This window comes from Halichoeres trimaculatus, unplaced genomic scaffold (assembly GCF_033239565.1).
Source record: "Halichoeres trimaculatus isolate MK-OKI-2021-1 unplaced genomic scaffold, fHalTri1.1 fHalTri1_scaffold_7, whole genome shotgun sequence".
Taxonomy (NCBI): domain Eukaryota; kingdom Metazoa; phylum Chordata; class Actinopteri; order Labriformes; family Labridae; genus Halichoeres; species Halichoeres trimaculatus.
Window position 1 is genome coordinate 12,607,624 of NW_027437185.1, and position 20,989 is coordinate 12,628,612.

Genomic DNA, 20,989 nt, shown 5'->3' on the forward strand with positions numbered 1-20,989 from the left:
AACCCATGCAACGGTGCACATTTGCAGAGTAGGGAGGACAATGGATGACGTCTGGGTGCAGACAATGGGGACAATGCTGAAAAATTCAGACAATATCACCCTGTTTTCTTGCCATCACGAAAGGCCCGTTACCTCTGCGTGTGTGCACGTACGTGCCTGCTCTTGCTTTACGGACAGAGAGGGGGAGAGAGGGACTAGAAGGGGCGGGGTGCAGCGTAGAGGCGGAGGAGGAATGCAAAGCTCCATCCAGTGCTAGGAGCTGGAGCATTTGCGCAGATAGTCTGCGCTGCCTTCATCAGACACACAGCCCATCAAGCAGGGAAGTTTGTTGTTGTTGCTTTTTGTCCCGGAGCCGAGCAATCCGCCTGCAAAGTGTCTGCGAGGAGCAGGGCGTAACACCGCTACCTACCGGACCCGTGTCAGCATCAGGGATTTAACATGGTGATCAAAGTGTACATAGCATCGTCCTCTGGATCCACTTCGGTAAGAGAGTAAACATCTACTGTTCTGATATGATGGGATGTAGCTAGGGTCATGTGCAGCACTTAAAGATTGCAAAAGCAGGACAAAGCAGCTGAACTTTTATTGAACTCACTTACTGATGTCCATCCGGCTGTCATCCTCAGTCTGAAGTGGTCTGACTCATCAGTAAGCATGCAGCCCTCCCCTGGACTTTAGACACAGATGGGGACCCTTGTGCTCCCACAGTTTCTTCAACTCTGACAGAAAATGAGACAAAGAGGAAGTTTGAGGCTGGGTAGGGCAGACTTCTCGCTTCTTCCTCAGCTGTGGTTAGTTGCAACGTTTTCTCTGACAGTTGCTTGTTTATGCTGCTAAAGCAAGTCTGAAAATCCGGAAATGCACCCTTCTAAAATCTATAAATGTCCCCAAAGTGCTCTTTCCTGTTACCTGATAGCAGTGCACGTTTGTTCACGGTGTGCAAGCTCAAGGATGAGAGCTAACTTGTAAAAGAAAGTATGATATTAAGTGCTGCCTTTACTGTCCTGCAGCAGTCTGGACCTTCAGCTTCATTCTTTCAGAGTAGAGAGGAATGATGGTGATGCAATTCTCCAGGGCCCCTTATTAGACCTGCAGCTGCAGCCCAGGAACACTTAGGCTCTGTTTGGAAGTTGTTGGAGATCAGGATTAGGAGGAAAATATAATTAGATGAGTGAATAAAGCGTAAACTTCTGTAATGATAGTACACTGTGCTCTAAGATACCTCAATGAATTTACTTCATACATGCTAAGAGATGCAAAATACTGTTAGCACTCACTTGGACTCTCCAAGACTTTCTTTCCAGGGTGTGCAGCTTGCTGTGAATGACACAGCAAAAGGAGTCATTGAACCTTTTCCACACTGGAGAAATTCACACTTTCTTTTTGATATAGTAGAAAACAGTCTTTGATAACACAGGGAGATCACTTTAAAGATGCTTCACCCTCATTGAGCAGCACGCCACTCACAGAGGAAGCGGCCGAGCACAGAGCCCCTCTTCAGTCTGACAGCACAAGTGACTTTATGGCCCTCATAGCAAATGACATTTGCTAAAGCCCTGCAGTGATCTTACAGGATGAGAGCATCCTGTAGAGTCAGAGCAGACTGAGCTTAGTGCCAATGAATCCATCACTGTGTTAGACCCGGCCTGGGAAATGCATTACCTCTTATTGATCTGTCTTTTGTAGAGTCTGCTAGAACAAGCGGACAGGCTCATGTTGTCCTAAATACTGCACGGTCATATTCACTATAGCCTCAGTTCTATATTGTTTTAGTGTCAGAAAAAAGCAGTGAGGCAAACTCCTGAAGTAAGGTGTTATTGCAGCGTTATGTCGGCTCTAACTTGATCCAATCTGCCACAGCAGCTTATGTCTGTTTCTTTGACTTAGATATCCAACATGCAGCCTCATGATATGCTTGAAGGACCTACAGGACCCCATATCTAATTTACATAATGTTATAATCTGTCTTCATGTAATGACTGTCTCTAAAGAAAACATGTAACAGAAGTGTAAGAACTACCAGGCTACAAATAGTGGAAACCCTCTGCCCTGCAGCTTGTGGTTTGATTGCATCAGTGGCTACAAAACAATGTGAAAGCATTCCAGCATCCAGCAGTGTGTACTACACTAATCACTCTAATCTAGTCCACCAAGTGAATAACAACAGCTACATCAGGGGGACAAGCTGAAGTTTTTCTTTTTTTTTTTCCATCCCAGGACTTCAAGATTTGCTTCAGGAAATAGTTGCAAGTCAGTGATAAAGAGACAGCCTGTGGAAAATTAGTCAGAGGGGTGTAGCAGGCTAAGAACTCAAGCTACAACAATGAGAATTCTTAAATAAAAACTTGAATGTTTGTCCTGTGTGCACATTTTGATTCAGAATTTAATCCACGTGAAAGTAAAATGTCCTCAGTATTTTATATATTTAACCCATAAGTCTTGTAATTTCTCAAATTATTGTTTAAAAAGCACATATACATATACATATAATATCAGGTCAGTTTCAGGGAAAGTAAAGCATGCAAATGGCAGATAATAATGAGCAGATATGGCTGGCATTAATACAGTTGTCCCTCCATGTTTCCTATTTGCATGAACAGTGAAAAGATGACCTGTGTGTGACCAAAAGCTCCTCTTCCACACTACATGTTTTTTTAGAGCAGTCTCATGTAGACTTTGTTGAGGACATATAATACTGATTGTATGTTGCAAACATCAGGAACTTTCATCATGTGGACACAGACCGTCTTGGTTGTTTGTCCCTCAGTCCCTTGTTCCACAGTCACTGCGTGCTGTGATCCCTGAGCAAAGCACTGATTGCTAGCTTAGTCACTCCTTGACCCCTGACCCTGGCTAAGTCCCTTGTGAAGGCGAGTATGTGTGCTAACCGACTGAGCGCTGACATCATCTTTTTTCCAGCCAGTAATGAGAAGCAGAGTGTTTGAGTCACCTGAAGAAATGGTGTTGTGACTCGCAGCTAATCCTCCAGAGAGACCTCTAGTCTTACCAGCAGTGGCTTTGTAAAGATTAGGTCATACCATGTATTTACCCACATCTTCATGCTAACCTTATATGAGCATACCATCGTATGGTGTGACTCACTTCTTTTACCTGGTGTCTGGGTTATAATGAGACAATCTTTGACTAACAATGAGGTCTTTTCTTTTAAACTCACACATGTAAGTACACACACGACACCTGTAGCCGTGCGTTGAGACTGCTGGGCATTAGGCCAATATAAAACTGAAAGTAGCTTAGTCTGTAGAAAGAGCCAGAGCACTGGCCAGCACCAAGACACATTTACTGCCTCATTTTCCCTGAAACATTGCAGACACACTTTGTTTTATTAAGTTCTACATTGTGCAATAAATGCACGAGAACCAGATAACTATGCAAACCCTGTGTGTGTGCGTGTTTGAGTGTGTACAGTAAATAGATTGTGCACAACAAAGTCTTCCCTCTCTTCTTCAGACTTTATTGCTCTCCTTCAACTGTAAATTTGACATCAGGGTCCAGAGGTCAGACCAGGTTTGAAGCTGCTATAATAAGTCAGTTAGTGTGTCTCACAAGTCACCCTCCTTCTCTTTTTTTTTGGTCTGTTCACTGTTGTTTCACCTTTGGGCAGCAGTGTGGGAACCCAGCCAGAGTATTAGTGTAAGGCTCTTTTGTAACAATGTTGTAATGCTGACTGAGCTCAGGATTGGGTGGAGGCCACTGGTGCTGCTAAAATTCCTGTGAGCGACAGATTTTAAGAAAAAAACAAACTAGATTTGTTCAAGACAAAACCTTTATCCCTCCTAAACACAGGGGGCTGGGGTTAATCTGTTTCCTCTACTTCAGTTAAAGGGTTTTACTTGTGTAATCTTTAATTCAGGAGAAATTTTGCTTAAAGTCTGTTCAAATTTGTTTTCCCTTTGCCTGAGAGTGTAAATTGAAAATGCATTAACTCTAACCCTGAGTCCACTGATCAGTCCACACCGTATTGATCCACGCCTGATACAGTGGATCCAATCAATTCCTGCTGTTGTCAGGCAAGTTCTGCCCTTTTTTTCAGGCATTGATCAGACTCTATATTGAGTCTCAGTGTCCTCATCCAGCTCTTACATGATAACTGTGACATTATCAACCATATCATGTAAACAAGAGAGCATGTGTTGCAAATCCCTGTCACATGTTCACAGGTTTTTAGGTTCTCCTTGAAGTCTAAATAAGGATCAAGCAACAACAAATGTACGTTGCATGTTTTCCTGTAACAGTTTCTGCATCTTTTTTTATAATTAAAAAGAAGTTGGTTGTGATTAGATTTGATAATTCCCGACTTTCCTTTTTGTGCCCACACTGGTTCATCTTGTGACTGCTGCTGCTTGTCCATGGGTGTGTTTATGGACCGTCCTGCCTGATAACAAAAAGAGCTAGTTCAGTGATAATTAAATCACCAGTACGCAGTGTTTTCTACATTAGTCGACTAGCATCACGAGGCTGCACTTTTAAATCAATTTAAAACACTTTGCTGTGATTTACCATCTTGAGCAGCATTTTATTATTCTGATCTGTTACTCAACATTAACCCTGTGTTCCTTAACCACTGCTCCCACTGCACAGAGGATTATTGCCAAAGACGTGCATAAGATAGAATATCCTCAAACGTTCTAACCTTGCATTTGGTGTACGTGTGTTTACACCCACTGAGTGTTTTGTCTGTTTGATACGTCAATCTGTGAGCTCACCCAGGAGTCTGTGCGCTCCTGCCAGTCGCTCTGAGGACTCTGCTGTGCTGCTGTGAGCCAAGTGCTCATATTATCATGGTGGTATATTTATGTTAATGCCTTATTTATCTGTTTAAGACTTTAGCTAATCAATGCTGAACCACATAGATCAGCTAAAGCTGGTGTCAGTGTTTTTGGCTTCGGAATTTAATTTGTGCCAAAGTTTGCAAAAGTTATCAAATCTGATCTTTCAAGAAGAAACAAAAGCAGTAACCTAAAATTATCATTAGAAGTTTTCTTTAGAAGAACAAAACTATCTTTTGAATTTTTTGTTATGGAGCTATCATTTAAACATTTCACCCAGAAATATCATCCTGACTACAGAGCCAAAGTAAGTATCACGCATGGTATTTTTTAATGTTTCTATTATAGTGCTCATTTTGTTGTTCCAAGTTGGGGGAAAAGTCACAAAGATCCCACAGTTGGGGACTCAACCATCTAGCTTTTTAAGTCCAATTCTGGCGTGTTATTTTATGGGAAAATGTGTAAAAATGTGGTGAGTAGATCCCTAATCCCAACATTAATTTTAGTTTAGTTATAAACCTCAGCAGTGGATCAGTGAGAAATTAAACTTGCACATATTACACATTGCCAGCAGAGTTGTTAAAAAATGCATCAACCCACTGTGACTGATGACATAATGCATGCATGTAGTTGTTGTAAACATAGAAAATCATAGAACTGAGTTAAATAGATATGTCCTATAGGTTGGACCTCTGTGATACCCGGTCTTACTTATTGAGTCTGTGTCACACCAATGCCAAGAGTAGTGTGTCTCCTCTCACAGTCATAATTCATTATTCTGAAATGTTGATGTCTTGACTCAACTTGATGAACATCTGTAATGTGCTTAGTATCTGAGCCTGGGCTAAAGAGGTTGAAAAACTGCAGTCACTGCTAGAGAGCCATGCAGCGAGCCTGGATAAAACGACCTAAGTGTTGACGCCTGATCCATGGAAAAAAACCTGCATCACAGCTGCGATGCTTTCCTTTCCTAAGCCTTTGGTTTAGCTCAGTGTCAGAATGTATTTCCACACCCAGACAAGCTATTTCTAAGTTGTTAGAAAGCAGGGATGAACAGAAACCTGCTTGTTGACTGTCAGTTCCCCGGCCACTGGCTCACCGCTCTCACTATGTTGTCTTTCTCACAGGGGCTGAGGAGAGATTTCAGAGCATTCCTGGGAGATATAGTAGATAAGGCAAGAATAATACAAGGCAAGATGAGAGTAGCGGTTATTTATTACCACACCCAAAGCAAGGCACATGTTTTCATGTGAAAAACACCAGGAGCTCAAGACGCCGAGGAGCAACCAGAAAGACTGAAAGGAGCTGAACAGGGAATCCTCACTGAGCAATTAGAGCAAGGGGGCAGATGGCAGCTGCCCAGCTTGGCCTACAAATTAATTTTGCTTGGCAATACCAAAATGTGGGCGTGCTGTGGGAAATGGCCTGAATAACACCCCCCTCGAAAAGGATACACTTATCACTTCAGTAATCAAAGTAAAAGTTATTTTTTATTGGTATTTTTGATGCCAGTGCTCCCTTAAAAAGTGAACTGAAAGTGAAAAAAGAGAAAAGGAGAGCAGGCAGATTCTTCCACCACACAGAGGAGCGTCTCTGTAGAGGGACAGAGTGAGTCAAAGTGACTTTGAGCTCATGGCGTTCCACACTGCTGCTCTGCTCCTCACTGGTTTCCAGAGCAGGTGGGGGAAAGAGCTGGTTTCAGGACTTTGGCCTCAGGAGTGCAACTGCCATTAAATGATTCAAATGGCAGCCGGGCTAAGCTGCCAGCATTGTCTGCCCTCATTTCCATCATGCCTTAGTGTTGTTTCAGAATTTGGCTGTTAAATAATCCACCTGTGTATCTGCTCGCTTTGAAGCTAGGCGGAGCCACCACACCGAGGCGTCTGACCTGAGGAGGATCAACCTTAAATGACCAACCTTAAAGCCTCGTGGTAACTTAACCATGTAGAACACTTAGTGTGATTTTAGGTGTGTGTTTGTGTGTGTGTGTGCAGCTGAGGCTGGATGTGTGCGTCTCCTTGCAGCAGGCCTTATTTGGCTCGTGTTTGACCAGTTACCTCCTCTCGTGTCCCAGAGGAGCTCTTGTTTCCGCCTGGCCTTGTACGGCCATCCTCCATCCTAAACACACCCACTGAGAGCTCATTGGAGCACCATTTCATGCCTTAAATCACACACACTCATACACATACACAGACAGAAGAAGAAGAAGCCTCACATCTACACCGTTCTCTCCCCTCTGTCGCCTCTTTGTCATCCTGTTTGTGGGTTTATGGAAGACAACAGGAACGATACAGAGTTCAGCCTGAACACACTCCTGTTTCCTGTTATGTTGTAGATTCATCTTCTTCAGTCTCATAGAGGAACGTTTAGTTTTTCTCAGAGCAGGAAGGACTATTCTAGAGTTGTCAAAAGTGACACGAGTGATAAATATCCGGATGTGCTAATAGAGGGTAGTTCTAGTGTAAGGCCTCTTGAGATCAATCTCTCATTAAAGTCTACCAAAGTGAGGAAGAAAGCTTGTTGTGTTTTAACTACAAAGTGAATCTCTGAGGGAAATTTGCTCACTTTCTTCTACAAAAAAGAAAATTTATACAAATAAAAAATGCAGAAAACGTCACAGATGCTTCAGAATAGCCCCTGCTTTGAACAGCAGGGATAAATTTCCTGTTAAAATTAAGTCAGATGACGATAACCCACTTTTGGGAGATTGCCATCTCGCTCACTATCTAGTGTTTTCCCGCAGATAAAGCATAATCTGTCCCTGCTCGGCCCTGCTGGAGTTCACCCTCTTCAGTAATCCCGTATCACTTCATTCATTTGACGCCAAACGAGTGGTAACTTGGTAACAGAGCAGCCAGCGATCTCTGAAGTGTAATTTCTCACAGCAGAAAAGAAGCGTCCTTATTTCTGCAGCAGACTGACGACAGTATGCTGAACTGAGGCCCTTATGCTTCCTCGTGGGGCTGAAGTTAACACACGTCTAACTGACAACTTCCCCTCTGTCGCCCCCCCTCCCCTCTCCATGCAGATCAAGAAGCAGCAGCAGGATGTCATAGGCTTTTTTGCTGCAAATAAGATCGAATTCGAGGAGTGTGACATCGCTGCCAACGAGGCCAACAGGAAGTGGATGAGAGAGAACGTTCCGGAAGAGTCCAGACCGGCTACGGGGAACCCGCTCCCTCCACAGATATTTAATGAAAGCCAGTATTGTGGAGTAAGTAAAACATAAACTTTGATCCTCTTAATCATTGGTGCATTATTGTTCATGAAACAACACTCATACATAATTTCAGACTCCACCAACAGGCATTTATATGTTTACTGTGCATTATGTGAAGGCTTGCACAAGTTTCAGATTCCAAAAGTGAGAGCTGAAATTATCTGCTTACCAACACGTTGAAATTCTGCAACGTTGCCGTCACTACACCCTTGTACTCACTCACTGAGCCTCTTAGGTCTTTTCCACATGTAGCCGGGTATTTTCAAAAATGAATATCCCTCCTCATACGTTCTTGAAAATACTTTTGTCCACACGTAGCGGGAAAAGCCGCCAGTGAGTGCAGCTCGACGCATTCCAAACCCATAATGGGAAGTATTTTTTCAACATAAAACCCATGCCAGCCAATCAGAATGAGCCCCTTGTCATTCAGCCGTGACGTTTGAGAACTGAAAACTCCATTTGCCAGCGTCTGCACGAAACCATGAAACAGGAGTTTTCCAAAGTCTTCCCTTTGGCTTGAGTTTTCCAAAAACATTGTTTCAAGTGACGTAAAGCTGCAGTTTCCTGTGGCTGACAGGCGTAAATGTATAGAAATATATGCAGTTTCCCAACGACCAGGCTACGTGTGGACATGGCCTCAATGACGATCATCATGGTGCCATAGAGGATGACTTTTTTGTCCACTTTTCATTCATACAGTTGTTACCCTCCCATCACCAACTTTACCTTAATATTTGGATCAAACAATGCTTTTAGTCACCCATAACATTCAACGATGGGCTTTATACAACATCGATCAATGAAAAGAGAAAAAAAAAGCTTTTAACTTAATTCCATGAGGCATTCACTTATCAGAAAACCCACACCGTTTTCTTCTTGGCAAAGTTTAGTGGTGAAAAGTAATTCATTTTTCTCTAACTAAAAGTACTTCTTGGATTTATTTTGTACGAATGTTGGACACTCAAGCTGGAGTGACAAAAAACATAGAAAAAGGGAGCAGAAGAAAGCTAAACAGGAGAGTGTTAGAGCACAGGCTTAAACACAGGTTAAACTGTGATAATGTTGATTCCAACCCACAGTCAGCAGTTATTCTGCAGTGGTCTGTTCAAACTTGAGAGTCTATCAGTAAAATGAAGAGTGAGGTTACGTTAGCTCTGATTGGTGAGGTTGGAGCTGGTAGAGGAGCACTGGCATGACATAGCCAGGGTCCACTTACGTTATATGTGATGGGCACGTCTCAGAGCACTGGGCTGTAACACTAAACAGAAAGTATTTTCACCTTTTGGAATCTAAACACTTCAAATTTCAAATAAACCCATGACTTAATTGCTTTGCATCCTGGGAAAAAGTTTTTTTTTATGAACAAAGAATAGTAGTGTTAGGAAGAAGATCTGCTGATAAACAAGGTCATGTCTTTATGACAGTGGGTGCAAGTGCTCATAGCGAAACCAAGTCCTTACCCCCCCCCCCCCCCCCCCCCCCCCAAAAAAAAAAAAAAAAGAAAGAAAGAAAGAAAAGAAAAAGACACCACTGATAATGCTTTTAAAGAGGGAGTATTGGGCTGCCCCATATTTTAATTACTGATCTAAAGTAATAGTACTGGATCTTTCTACCAAACTTGCATTAATTGTTCTGCTGGGCAGCACGCTTTCTCCTGCATATAACGTTATTAATGCATAAATAAACACATAAATTAACTGTACATTACGTACTATACATACGCTCAAGGCTCCCTCTTTAAAGGCAGGCAGAAAAAAACACAGGAATGAAAACAGGCAATCTGACTTACATGGAAACCATGTCACCTACCTACAAGGGTTTAAGGATTGCTCTAAGACTGCAAGGGAAGCTCAGCTTCCCCTAAAATGTCCCAAAAAAAGTGGTGATGTGTACTGCTGTGTGTACATTTCATTGACAAAATATGAGCTAGAATTCCTTCATCTTTTGTTCAGAATCAGCTCCTATCACAGGTAACTGGCTCAACCTCCTTCTCATTCATCCCCGCAGTGTCTCAGCGCTTTAACACAGTCGGATGCTGAGCGTCTTCTGACTTCAGCGGGGAAGCGTAGAGTGGGTTGTTCCACTGTGGAAACTGGACGGTCATTGGATAAACGCTGGGCTTTGTCCCGCCCTTGGACGCTGAGCGTCTCTGGGGGTCTATGAGGCAGTGGGCTGGCCTGGACGCTCGGCTTCTGCATGATGATTGGATGATCTGTCTAAGGCCGAATCCCTTTTTGATTGACAGTGAAATGAGTCAGTCAGCGATCTTGAAGTATAACCCTACACCGGAGCATCTTCTGAGTTCTACATTTACTTGTTCTGGCCTGATCAGGAGGATTTATAGATCCCCAGAGAGTTTACTTTTCTTAAAGTCTCACAAAGCAGCTCCAGTGGCTAACAAGCTGACACAGAGGGTAGAATTTATGTTAAAATAAATAAACAAATTTATGATGTAGGCCGTAAAAAAATGAGCCCCCCCTCCTTGACTGACCAGCAGCCGCCACTGCTGTACAAGTATGTGCTGCTTATGATAGTGACCACTACTAGGGTGTAGAGTAGGGCTGAACAATTTATCGTTTTCAGATCGAAATCGCAATTTTAGACAATGCAATTTTGAGATCGCCAAAGCAGCAATTTTTTGCAGCACTCCTGACTGACTCAGGATCTGTTGTGTCAAGTATTATACACATTCTGTTTTACAAATTTGTAGACAATCTATATGTTAAAAGTGCTGGTAAGCAGGTCAACAACACAAAGCCTCTGTTTAGGAGCAGAAGCTGATTAAAACAGATTATTTATCATTACTATTGATGATTAAAAAATTGTGAATTGCAATATCTGCCAGAAAAATTAGATCTTTTCCTAAAATCGTTCAGCCCTACATGTGAATATCCCAAAGCTTGATTTGAAGAAAATCGTGAATCGAATTGAAATCACAATATCTGCCAGAAAAATCGCAATTTAATCTTTTCTTAAAATCGTTCAGCCCTAGTGTAGAGTCAACACAGAAGTGTAAACCAGGCTAAAGATAGGGTCAGACCTCTGTGCATCGCCTGAACAAGGTGTAAATGATGCTAATATTCCACCTCAGATTGACATTGTGTATTAACCTTTGTGCATTTCAGCTTATTGCTTTGGTTTTATCAGTTTGCAGCAGTAAAACACTGGTTCAAGACTCTCTCATTGTGTTAGTCACGGACTGTAAGCACCTGTCCTGCTCTGGAGTGTAGACAGACAGAATTTGCAAGTAGCCTGTTAGCACAGCTGAGCATTTGGCAGCTGAAGAGCCAGATTTTCCAGATATTAATCCATCACTCACTTGCTAAAAAGCAAGTGAGTGATGGATTAATGTTTTACATGTGGACACCCACCCAACTGTGTCTGCTGGATTTTACAAAATGGGGACTGGTGCTAGCTAAAGAGCAAATACTGAAAGTTATAGTTCCAGATTAGCCCTCAGCTTGGTGACTTCATTGGACATTGTGTGAGGACATACAATCTACAGTGTTCAACATTTTTTTCAAATTTAAGAAAAATAGTATATTTCAGGAAACTTGACAAAAAGAAAAGCTCAAAGCTGTGGCTGAAGCAGAATCATCCTGCAGCAGGTGGTAGATCCACAGGAAACTAAAGATTTGAGTAACTTAGGAGAGGAGGAGAATAATTAAATCACAGGGCACACACAGAGGGCACAGGTTATAGTATCATGTCCTGGCTGCAGCCCTGGACACACACACACACGTCTTCCTATCAGGGAGACTTGGGTCTGTGGTCTTGGTGCACCAAGGCGTCCTGCTGTGCACTCGGTGGATGCCTGTAAGTGAGATTGCACATTTGGGATGGGCTGTATTGAATGTCACAGACAAAGAGAACTGCATTTCCCAGGATACTTTCAGCTGTGTGTGTGTCTCTCGGTATGCGTGTGGGAGATGAGTGAAAACAAAGGAACGAAAAGGAGCCGGGGGTCAAGAATAGAGAGGGGGAGGGAGATACTGTGGATGAATAAATAGTAAATGGGTGAGTGTGTTAGCTTGTTTACTTTTGGCTACACTCTCAAAGACAGTACCCTCCTGTCAGAGTGACTACTGAGGCCTGTCCCTGGACAAATAACAAACCGTGACAGAGTCTGTCTCACAAAGAGTTCCTGATGTAGCTGCTCAGATTTTCACCCTCAGGCGCTGGTCCAAACCTGACTTACATGATCATTCCTGAGGTCAGAGCAGCTGATCTGTCTGATTGATTTTCATCTAAACTTCTTTTTCTCTGATGTTTCAGAACTATGACGCCTTTTTCGATGCTAGAGAGGACAACGCCGTGTACGCATTTCTGGGTCTGACTGCTCCCCCGGGCTCAAAGGTAATCTTATGAACACAAATACACACTGATGTCTGTCCTTGCTTTGAACTGCAGTCCCTCAGCCAAACCATGTTTCCTGTAAAAGCAGCTTATGTGCTTAAATATATATTTACCCTCACAGTGTGATTTTCATACAAAGAACACGTATTACATAACACATCTGTTCATGATAATCAAACACCCAGACTGGCCTCTTCTGCTGCTCCTGTTACTCAGGCTCACTGGCACCTCCCCTCTGTTGTGACAGGAACTACAGGGAGGTGTGCCAGTTACCATAGCAACAGTGGGGCTTTCCTGTGTGCTGTGGCAGGGGACACATAAACCAATATCCTCCATTTTAATATAACACAATCTTCTCCCTTTCCTCTCCTCTCCCTTTGTCTCCAGGAAGCCTTGGCTCTCGAAAAGAAAGCACAGCAGTAGCAGTTTCACACAGAGACCTCAGGCTTATACCTTTACCCAGACCCAGACTTGGACCCAGGCATACCTGGACGTGATCCGGGAAGAAAAAAGAAGCAGCATTTCACTCTTATAAATACGTGGACGGTTTTGATTTACTTTTATAAGTATGTTTTTTTATTTTGTATTCTTTGCTCAGCTGTGCCTTGCCAGCTGTTGTGAATGGGGGTACCACAGCAGAGCATTATGGGTAACTACAGACTGTTCTGCTTCCTCCTATTAACCTCAGCCTGCCATTACTATTGTTCTAACGACATGTCAATCAAACGTTAGCTTAAACGTGCAGCCATCTCCTTCAGACACCACAAAATGTGCACACATGGTCAACAGAGCGCCATCTTTGATCAAATTTGATCCAATGACATCACTGCTATTATTTTGATAATTATTATCACCACCACCATGCAAGCCAAACTGATTGAATCAGAACAAGTCTTAATCTCAAGTCCTGAAACATAAAGTCACATGTTGTGCTCCTGCCCGTCATGTCATTACACAAACTTCAGCACCTTCTTTGAAAGTTCACTTTCACAATTCCATTCTCAATGTTATTTACTTTATATTGTCTTAATGCTGTTTTAATGGCAATCTTTTTATACAAAATGAAATATGTTGTGAACATATAAAACAAGCCAAATTTACCAATCTGTAAACACGTGAAAGGATGTGAAGTGAGTTTTGTTGTCTGCTGCATTTGTTTCTTGAAGTTAAGGAAAGCTGTTTTGTTGAGCTCAAAGCATCCTCTTTCAGACTGTGTTGGTAATTCCTCTTTTACGCAAGTTCATATCTTCCCTGAAATAAATCAAAAATGAGACTACAAGCAAACTGTAATCTTCACTCCTCTTACACTGTGGTGTTAGTCATGAAATTTAATGTTTCAGTGACACATTCAAACAGAACCAGAATGAAATCTGCCTTCTCATAAATAACTGTGTTTTTTTACAGCATAATAAATGATTTTAAGTTTATTAAGTCTGAATGGGCTTTTATTGAACACTGCTTAATGCTGATTTTTTTTGATAATTCAAGGACTCTGGTTGGATGATTTTGTTGGGTTGGACTGAGAAGCACATTAAGAGAGAGCGTTAGCTTAGTTTTGAAGACAACACATGCTTATTTTCTTATTAAGCAGTATTATCCTCTCCCTGGGATATTTTCCCACCACTTACAGTGTTTGCATCAATGATGAGAAAAAGCTCAAGAAAATTTACTTTTTTAATTTAAATTCATGTGTTTGGGATTTTATGAGTATTTCTGACTAGATGCTTCCACCAAATTATATTGAAGAATTGGAGTTCCTCTTGTATTCAGGCTCAGTGAGGTTTTATGGATACTATTCTTTTAAAATTCCCTCAATAATGTCAGTTTTGACATTATGACCCTTTTTTTGATAGTTAAAGTGAAACTTCCTGGCACCATTTTGATTTTTTTTTTAATCTTTGAATGTGACAGATTAGACCTCAAATAAAGGTATATTTTACTATTTTTAAGATTAGATAAGATAATCCTTTATTCCTCCCACAATGGGGAACATTACAGTGTGACAGTAGCAAAGTGTTCAGTTCAAACATTTCAAAAATTTTATGAATTGGAATAATATAATAAGTTTACTGGGGAGATTTTACTGGGGAATCTGTTTGATATAGACTGCAGTGACACCTTTGGCGTTTGGAGTTGTGTGCAGATGACTCTAAACAAGGAGTTTGTTTGTTCTGAGAATGAATGGATGGAGATCAAATCATCTACTGAACAGTGCTTTTCTTTGTTCAAGGCAACTTTTTATCGGAAACAACGCTACGAGGTAAGGTATTAATCAACAGTTATGTAACGCTGTTTGAAATATGACAACAAGCAAACTTTGTCAATTTGTACTGTAGTTTAGCAGCCGTCTATATGTAGCGCTACTGGCAACCATGTACTACAACATATCCATAGGGTAACGTGACAACAAGCAAACTTTGTCGGTTTGTACTGTAGACTCTCAAGTTTGAACAGACCACTGCAGAGTAACTGCTGCATGTGGGTTGGAACATTAGCACAAGCAGCTTAGCTCATGGTGTAGCCTTTAGCTTGTGGTGTAGTCTTTAGCTTGTAGTGTAGTCTTTAGCTTGTGGTTTAGCCTTTAGCTTGGGGTTTAGCCTTTAGCTCGCAGTCTTCAGTCTCCTATTTCGCTTTCTTCTGCTCTTCTGTCCTTTTTCTGTCTGACATTTAGGCTCCTGTTTCCACCATTACTACAAAATAAATCACGGGAATCGTTTTCAGCAGAGAAAAACACAGATTTTTCTTCTCACTGCTTAACTTGGTCAGCAGATGTGGTGTTGTTATAGACACCAACTAGACACTAGCACCAGTACCAAATAAGCACTGGTGGAAAAGCGGGGATAGAGGCTTCAACATGCCATAGATCAACCTGGTCCTGCTTGACCAGATCCTTAAGCCAGGAAATAGCATTTAGGAAGAACCTGTATTGGTGCTGATCATCTTGTTTTAAATTGTGGATTAACATCAGATACATATGTAGAAGTGAGACTTTTTTAGGATCACTTAGAAACTCCTCACAGCCCCTTTAACTAAGAACCAATAGAGTGTTTTCATGTGACGTAATCGACTCGAGCTCAACCATGTTGGAGGTACTCTCACAGCAGAATGGCACTGAGCTCGCAGGTATACAGGATTGTTGTCCCACAAAATGGTAGAAAAAACACTTCATATGCTTTTCACTACCAAAAATGATCACACATAGGGTGAGGAGCTTAAATAGTTTTCTGAAGAACAGAGAACATTGTGGCTAGCTAAACTCCATCAGGATTTTCAAGGCAATAATCTGTCATTAATCTCAACAGTCTGTTCACAGCATTTCCAATCAGGTAGGTCATATTCTCCGTCCATAGCAACTTAAAATCACACTTAAGTAAAAGTAAATAAATTATGATGGAGTATAACTTTGATAAAGAGGTCATTCACTGCAAGAAATAGTACAAAAGTAAAACTCAGCGTCTTTCAGGTTCTTTTTTTAAAGTGAGCCTCCCCCAAAAGAACCATGGACCTCTTTTTCCATGAAGTATTAGTAGTAACATCTATGTTTTCACACCTTTGGGTAGATAATGATAAAGATGCTAACTCCTCGTTCCCCGCTTATTAGGAGTAATTTTTCAAAATATCTTTCGTCTTCTTGCTGGCTGAGTCCTTCAGAAAGAGTTCTACTGGGCTCCGTACAGTTTTCCACACTTATCGGTGGATAAGACATCTTAAAATCATATTTCACCACACTCTATCTCCGTTCGTTCAAAATTTCTGTTTGTGAACCTCCAATGCGGCCGCACATCTGGGTAACTGATGTCAGTGCAAACACTCTATATCCAAGTTTAAAATGTGCACAGACAACATTAAACGGTAAGCTAAAATAAAAATAAAATATATACTTAACAATAAGGTGATAAAGAGGTACATGTTAAGGGGTCAAATGTAGGGATGATTTAACTTATATGCACAAAGAGACGTACTCAGGGACATATGGACAGGCCTTTCTGTGATAAATGGAAGCTAGTTCTTGTAGTTCTGGACTCTGAGCTAGCGCTAGCTGCTGGGCCGCTTCATTGGAAAAGGGATATTTGATACTGTACTGGTTGACAGATGGGTGCTCATATGGGAGTGTCTATTTATGTTATGTTATATTAAGGACCTCTCTGCAGCGACTCAGAGGAAAGAAATAAAGTGAGGTTTTCTAAATGAGCAATAATGAACAAAAGAGAGACCCTGTTTCACAACATGAGGTTCTGAAGCTCTTATAGCCCAATCTAGATAGGACGACACTATCAGAAGATGTTTACACAGCATCAGATTCTTGTCACATTAACCAAAAAAGGCACAAACACAATCACCTAAAATATTTCTCTGTTGATAATTGATTTGCCACTCAGATTTGTATCCTAAACGAACTGACTCTGAAATGTTGTCATGTTAGCACTTCTCTCAGAGCTCCGATATCTCCAGTTTTGACTTGTTTCACCATCAACCATGATGGTGAAACAAGTCTTAATGCACAGTTTTTATGGAGCACTGTCACTGATAGATATGAAACTGATTTTTTTCCCCCAGTCCTCTTGTCCACCATGGGATCCAGAGCCTTCAGTCGCTCTGCTCCCCATCCACCTCCTACCTATTGACTCATTGACTGTTTTCAAATCCAGCTTCAAAACCCATCTATTCCACCTGGCCTACTCAACCTGACTGCCCCCCATCCATCTTATTTTTTAAATTCTTTTTAAACTTTTATCCATTTTCTTGTTGAGGTTTTAAGTTGATCCACAATATGCAAAAACAAGAAGGTAAAGTGTGACAAAAAACATTTGAAACTTGTCTTTTTTTTAAAAAAAAAAATTGAAATGGGTTGTTTATCACCTGATCAAAAGTTTAAGACCACAGGCCACTAAAGCCAAAATCTGCGCAAAATGTTCATTTTCTGTCAGGCATTCACACAGTCATGCCCTCCTGATGGCTAAAGCTAAGACACCTGCACGGCGCCCTTGGGTGTCTTGAAAGGCGCCTTGAAATAAAAATGTATTATTATTACTATTATTATTATTGTTATTATTATTATCATTAAAGAGAAGCTCCTATTCAAATGTGTCCCGTTTCGTTTGTACAGATTGATGTAGTAATATCAAACACTCTTCTTTTATTATGAAGTGGTCCAATGTGTCCACTTATCTAACCAGTCAAAGCAGTGTGGTGTAACTTTATGCCACATTCACCTTTTCAAACAGACCGTCCCTTATTCATGTCAGAAGCTGCTTTGCCTGGCTGCCGAACAGTCGCCCACTTTCAAAAAGCTTTGACCAGTGCTTTCGCTGAGCCACCCATGACTGATCTGACTAACTGAAGATCAAATATGACCCTCTTCAACCAGCAGAGTGTGATACAGGCTCCTTACCCTGTAACTCTGTGGTTTCCTCCTCACATGGTTTCATTTCACATTTTCAGTGCCTGAGATAAGATTTAATTCGTGAAAAAAAGCACATTTATTTTGTTGTTTCTTGCCACAGCCTCATCACCTATTGACCCTTCAAAGGTAGGGAGCCAATAAACTCACCAAAGCTACATTCAGTTCTTTATTCACCTTTAATTCAAGCTGTTTCACTTTCAACATCTGCTTTTATCAGACTGAGCTTGTTTTAGCAGAAATTTAACCATGGAGAGGACCTGGAAAACTCCTCTCCTTGGGGTATTACATGGAGTGTCTCAGCTTGTGATTCATTCGCTCTTCTCTTTTCTCTGAGTGTAATTTTCAGCATACAGCGCATCAATAAAGGAAGTGTGTTTGTGGAGCGGAGGGGCCACCTCTCAGATGCAGAAGTGAAACAGCCTTGTTTAACTTGACTTTTCCATACACACAAACTCTGAAGCCATTTGCGCCACAGACTGAGAATCAGAGGACACAAAGTGGAGTGAAAGAGGCAGAGATGCAGAGATAAGTCCGTCTGAGTCATGTTAGCTGAAGGTTTTCTCAGAGTTCTGCGTTACAGAGAGGAGAGAAAGTTTGCTACAGCCTCCAAACTGAGGAGCTCACAGACACACACGCACTGCACGGATCGTCTGAGCTGCTCTTTCTCTGATTCAGGCTCCACAGACTCACAGACTGATGCAGCTGAAGCAGGTAAGAAGCAGGTTAACATTACATAATCCAGTCTGAACTAAACTCTGATAGTTTGATAACTTAAGCTGACTGCAACATGTTACATAACCTATACGTTAACATGCATCATGTTCTTACTTCCCCATTTCGTCAAACATTCGTCTTTTGTCACTTTCAAACACATAAACTAAAAAGTAATTATAAGTATTACTTTTTCTCTCCTGTAATCAGATTCAAATCAGAAGGAGCTCGATATTGACCAGTTCCAGGGGTTGAAAGTGACCCCTCAGGGTCCTGCAGGCCTCTTGATCCCTGGCTGTTCACCTGTTCCTGCACTAGATCCTGACATTGGGCTCTTCCTAGAGGACTGTAGCCTCCTGGACCAGTATCCAGACCTGCAGGTGGCTGACTCAGGCCGCATTTCATACAACCAACCAAGAGCCATCATCACCTATAACATGGCCCCTGAAGTCTCTGATCGGCCTGAGCGGGCAGCCAATCAAGAGTCTCAAGGTGAGCCTGCGACATCAATCCCAGACCAGGGTTATCTGGTCATGGGGGCCAGTGTGAACCCCAGCATGGATCTGCTGGAGCCCATGTCTAACTCGGTGCTGAATGGGCTGCTGGACAAACAGCTGGAGGAGGTGTACATGCAGCACCTGGCTGATAACTTGGCTCGATGCAACTCACATCTGGGGAACAGCCTCCTGCACGGCCTGGTGCCCCCGCCACAGCCCAGCAGCCAGCTAGGAGGGCCCGACTCGCTGGAGGTTAATCTGGAAGGAGAAGAAAGCAGCAAGAAGATCAGTTACCTGAGCACCCAGAACTTAGCTCCCTGCTCATCACACTTCAGCTCACCTGTGCTGAGGATTTCAGAGGCTGACAACACTCCTCTTCAGTGAATGTAATGAATCACACTCCCTGCAGGAGCTGTGGATGTGATGCTTCATTCGTTTTTCTCTGCTTCTTCCTCTTTCATCCCATGCTCACTCACACGCTCCTGAAACACATGAATCTAAGTGTTTCAGTTCATGAAAGCATGCTTTTATTTTTGTTTTCTTTATGCCTTTGTTTGCTGGTTTGAGGAAATAATGCCTCGTGGTCACCTGCTCACATGTGCCATCTGCTGTTAGACCGTTGTACTACATCAACCTGTGCCTACCTGCCATGGATCAGCATCAGTTCTTTTTACATAAGAAGGATTGTTTAAGATTTGTACAACATTGAAGCAGCTTGTGACCCTGTGTGAGCCTCAAGAAAGCAGTGAAGCTGTAACTGAAAGATGTGAGCGTGTAAATTATCTCATCTGGTCAAATTTAGATTAAGAAAACAGTTCTGAGGACCATTACAGTCTGCTTTCTCCATCATAACCATTTCTACCCATTTATTACTTTATATCCTAAAATCTATAAGATATCACACATCTGTTTGGTTTTTTTTTACTAAAGTAGGAAGGCTATTTCTTCAAGAATTTCAATATTGTTAACCAAAGTCATATTTTTCAAAAGTCAGTTTTTCAAATTTTCTGAAAGGTGGTCTTTTAAACCAGACACCAAAGTCCCCAGTCTTCAAGTCTCAGCCTGAAGCCAAAAAACTGATGATCCAAGTCTCCTTTACCTAAGGTGTTGTTTTAGACTTCCTGACAGGAACTTCAGCTGAACAACACAGTATATGGACACACATCCAGGTGAACACATGAGCCAGGTCTTGCAGGTAACTGAATGAATAATAAGCTCCTTGTACAAAAAAAAAACATTTAGAAACTGCCTAAAACTTTTAAACCATCCTTGTGATAAGGACGTCAGAGTTTTCCTCTCCATCTTATGCACGCAGGTACTGCTTGAGTCCGAGTCAGGGCCGTATAATGCAACACCACAACTCCACAGAGTTTGTATTTGTTAGAAAAACTGTGTTATTGTCTCCTTCAGGAGTCTTCCTGAACCAAAAGTCTTTTTTAAAAGTCTTTCAGTCATAAACTCATAGAAAACATGAAAAATCAGATGATCTGTGTGAGGCCTTGGATTATAAATGAATGAAACTGCTGATACGTTCCTAGTCACTGTGGACTGTATTGATGCTCCACCATACTGGCTCCTTCAGAGCGAACATTAAGCCTGATATACATCTTGAGTTTATAAATAAGTAGTTTAAAGGCGTGTGTTGTATTTATGTAATAAATGTTGGTTTGTATCCTGTAAAGGCTGAATCCTCAATGTTTGTGTCCATAGAGTAAAGATAATGATCAAATTTGTTTTCTGTTTTTTTTTTTAAACTTACCTGCATATACCTTCATGCATACATCAGTATTTGTGTGGTCAGGTACATTAACCTGTTTCCTCTGATTAGACTAAAAAAATATAAATACTTTTTTTTTAATCTAACTTTGTCTGTTATAATGGATTCAACCTTTAATTGGAGCTATAAGTCCAAAAAAACATGTTCTTGAGCAGTTTTAAGTCAAAGCGCGCCTAAAGAAAAGAAAAAACAGAAAAGAGAGACAATAAATCAATTCACCAAGAGAAGCTGTGG

At 41.6% G+C, this 20,989-nt stretch overlaps 2 protein-coding genes and 1 long non-coding RNA gene across 3 annotated transcripts; 2 read left to right on the forward strand and 1 right to left on the reverse strand.

Moving 5' to 3' along the window:
* The first annotated feature begins 343 nt into the window (after positions 1-343).
* Positions 344-13,793, forward strand: sh3bgrl (SH3 domain binding glutamate-rich protein like). Its single transcript, XM_074673700.1, has 4 exons — positions 344-483; positions 7,819-8,004; positions 12,286-12,366; positions 12,754-13,793. Exons 1-4 carry the CDS (start codon positions 439-441, stop codon positions 12,787-12,789), a joined length of 348 nt encoding a protein of 115 aa, XP_074529801.1. The 5' UTR covers positions 344-438; the 3' UTR covers positions 12,790-13,793.
* LOC141793207 (uncharacterized) lies at positions 477-19,446 on the reverse strand. Its single transcript, XR_012598396.1, has 3 exons — positions 19,319-19,446; positions 19,151-19,236; positions 477-719 (listed from the first exon to the last, which is right to left on the reverse strand). It is a non-coding gene; the product is annotated as an uncharacterized LOC141793207 (long non-coding RNA).
* LOC141793203 (uncharacterized) lies at positions 18,247-19,370 on the forward strand. Its single transcript, XM_074673698.1, has 2 exons — positions 18,247-18,481; positions 18,692-19,370. Exons 1-2 carry the CDS (start codon positions 18,313-18,315, stop codon positions 19,360-19,362), a joined length of 840 nt encoding a protein of 279 aa, XP_074529799.1. The 5' UTR covers positions 18,247-18,312; the 3' UTR covers positions 19,363-19,370.
* Positions 19,447-20,989: the final 1,543 nt, after the last annotated feature.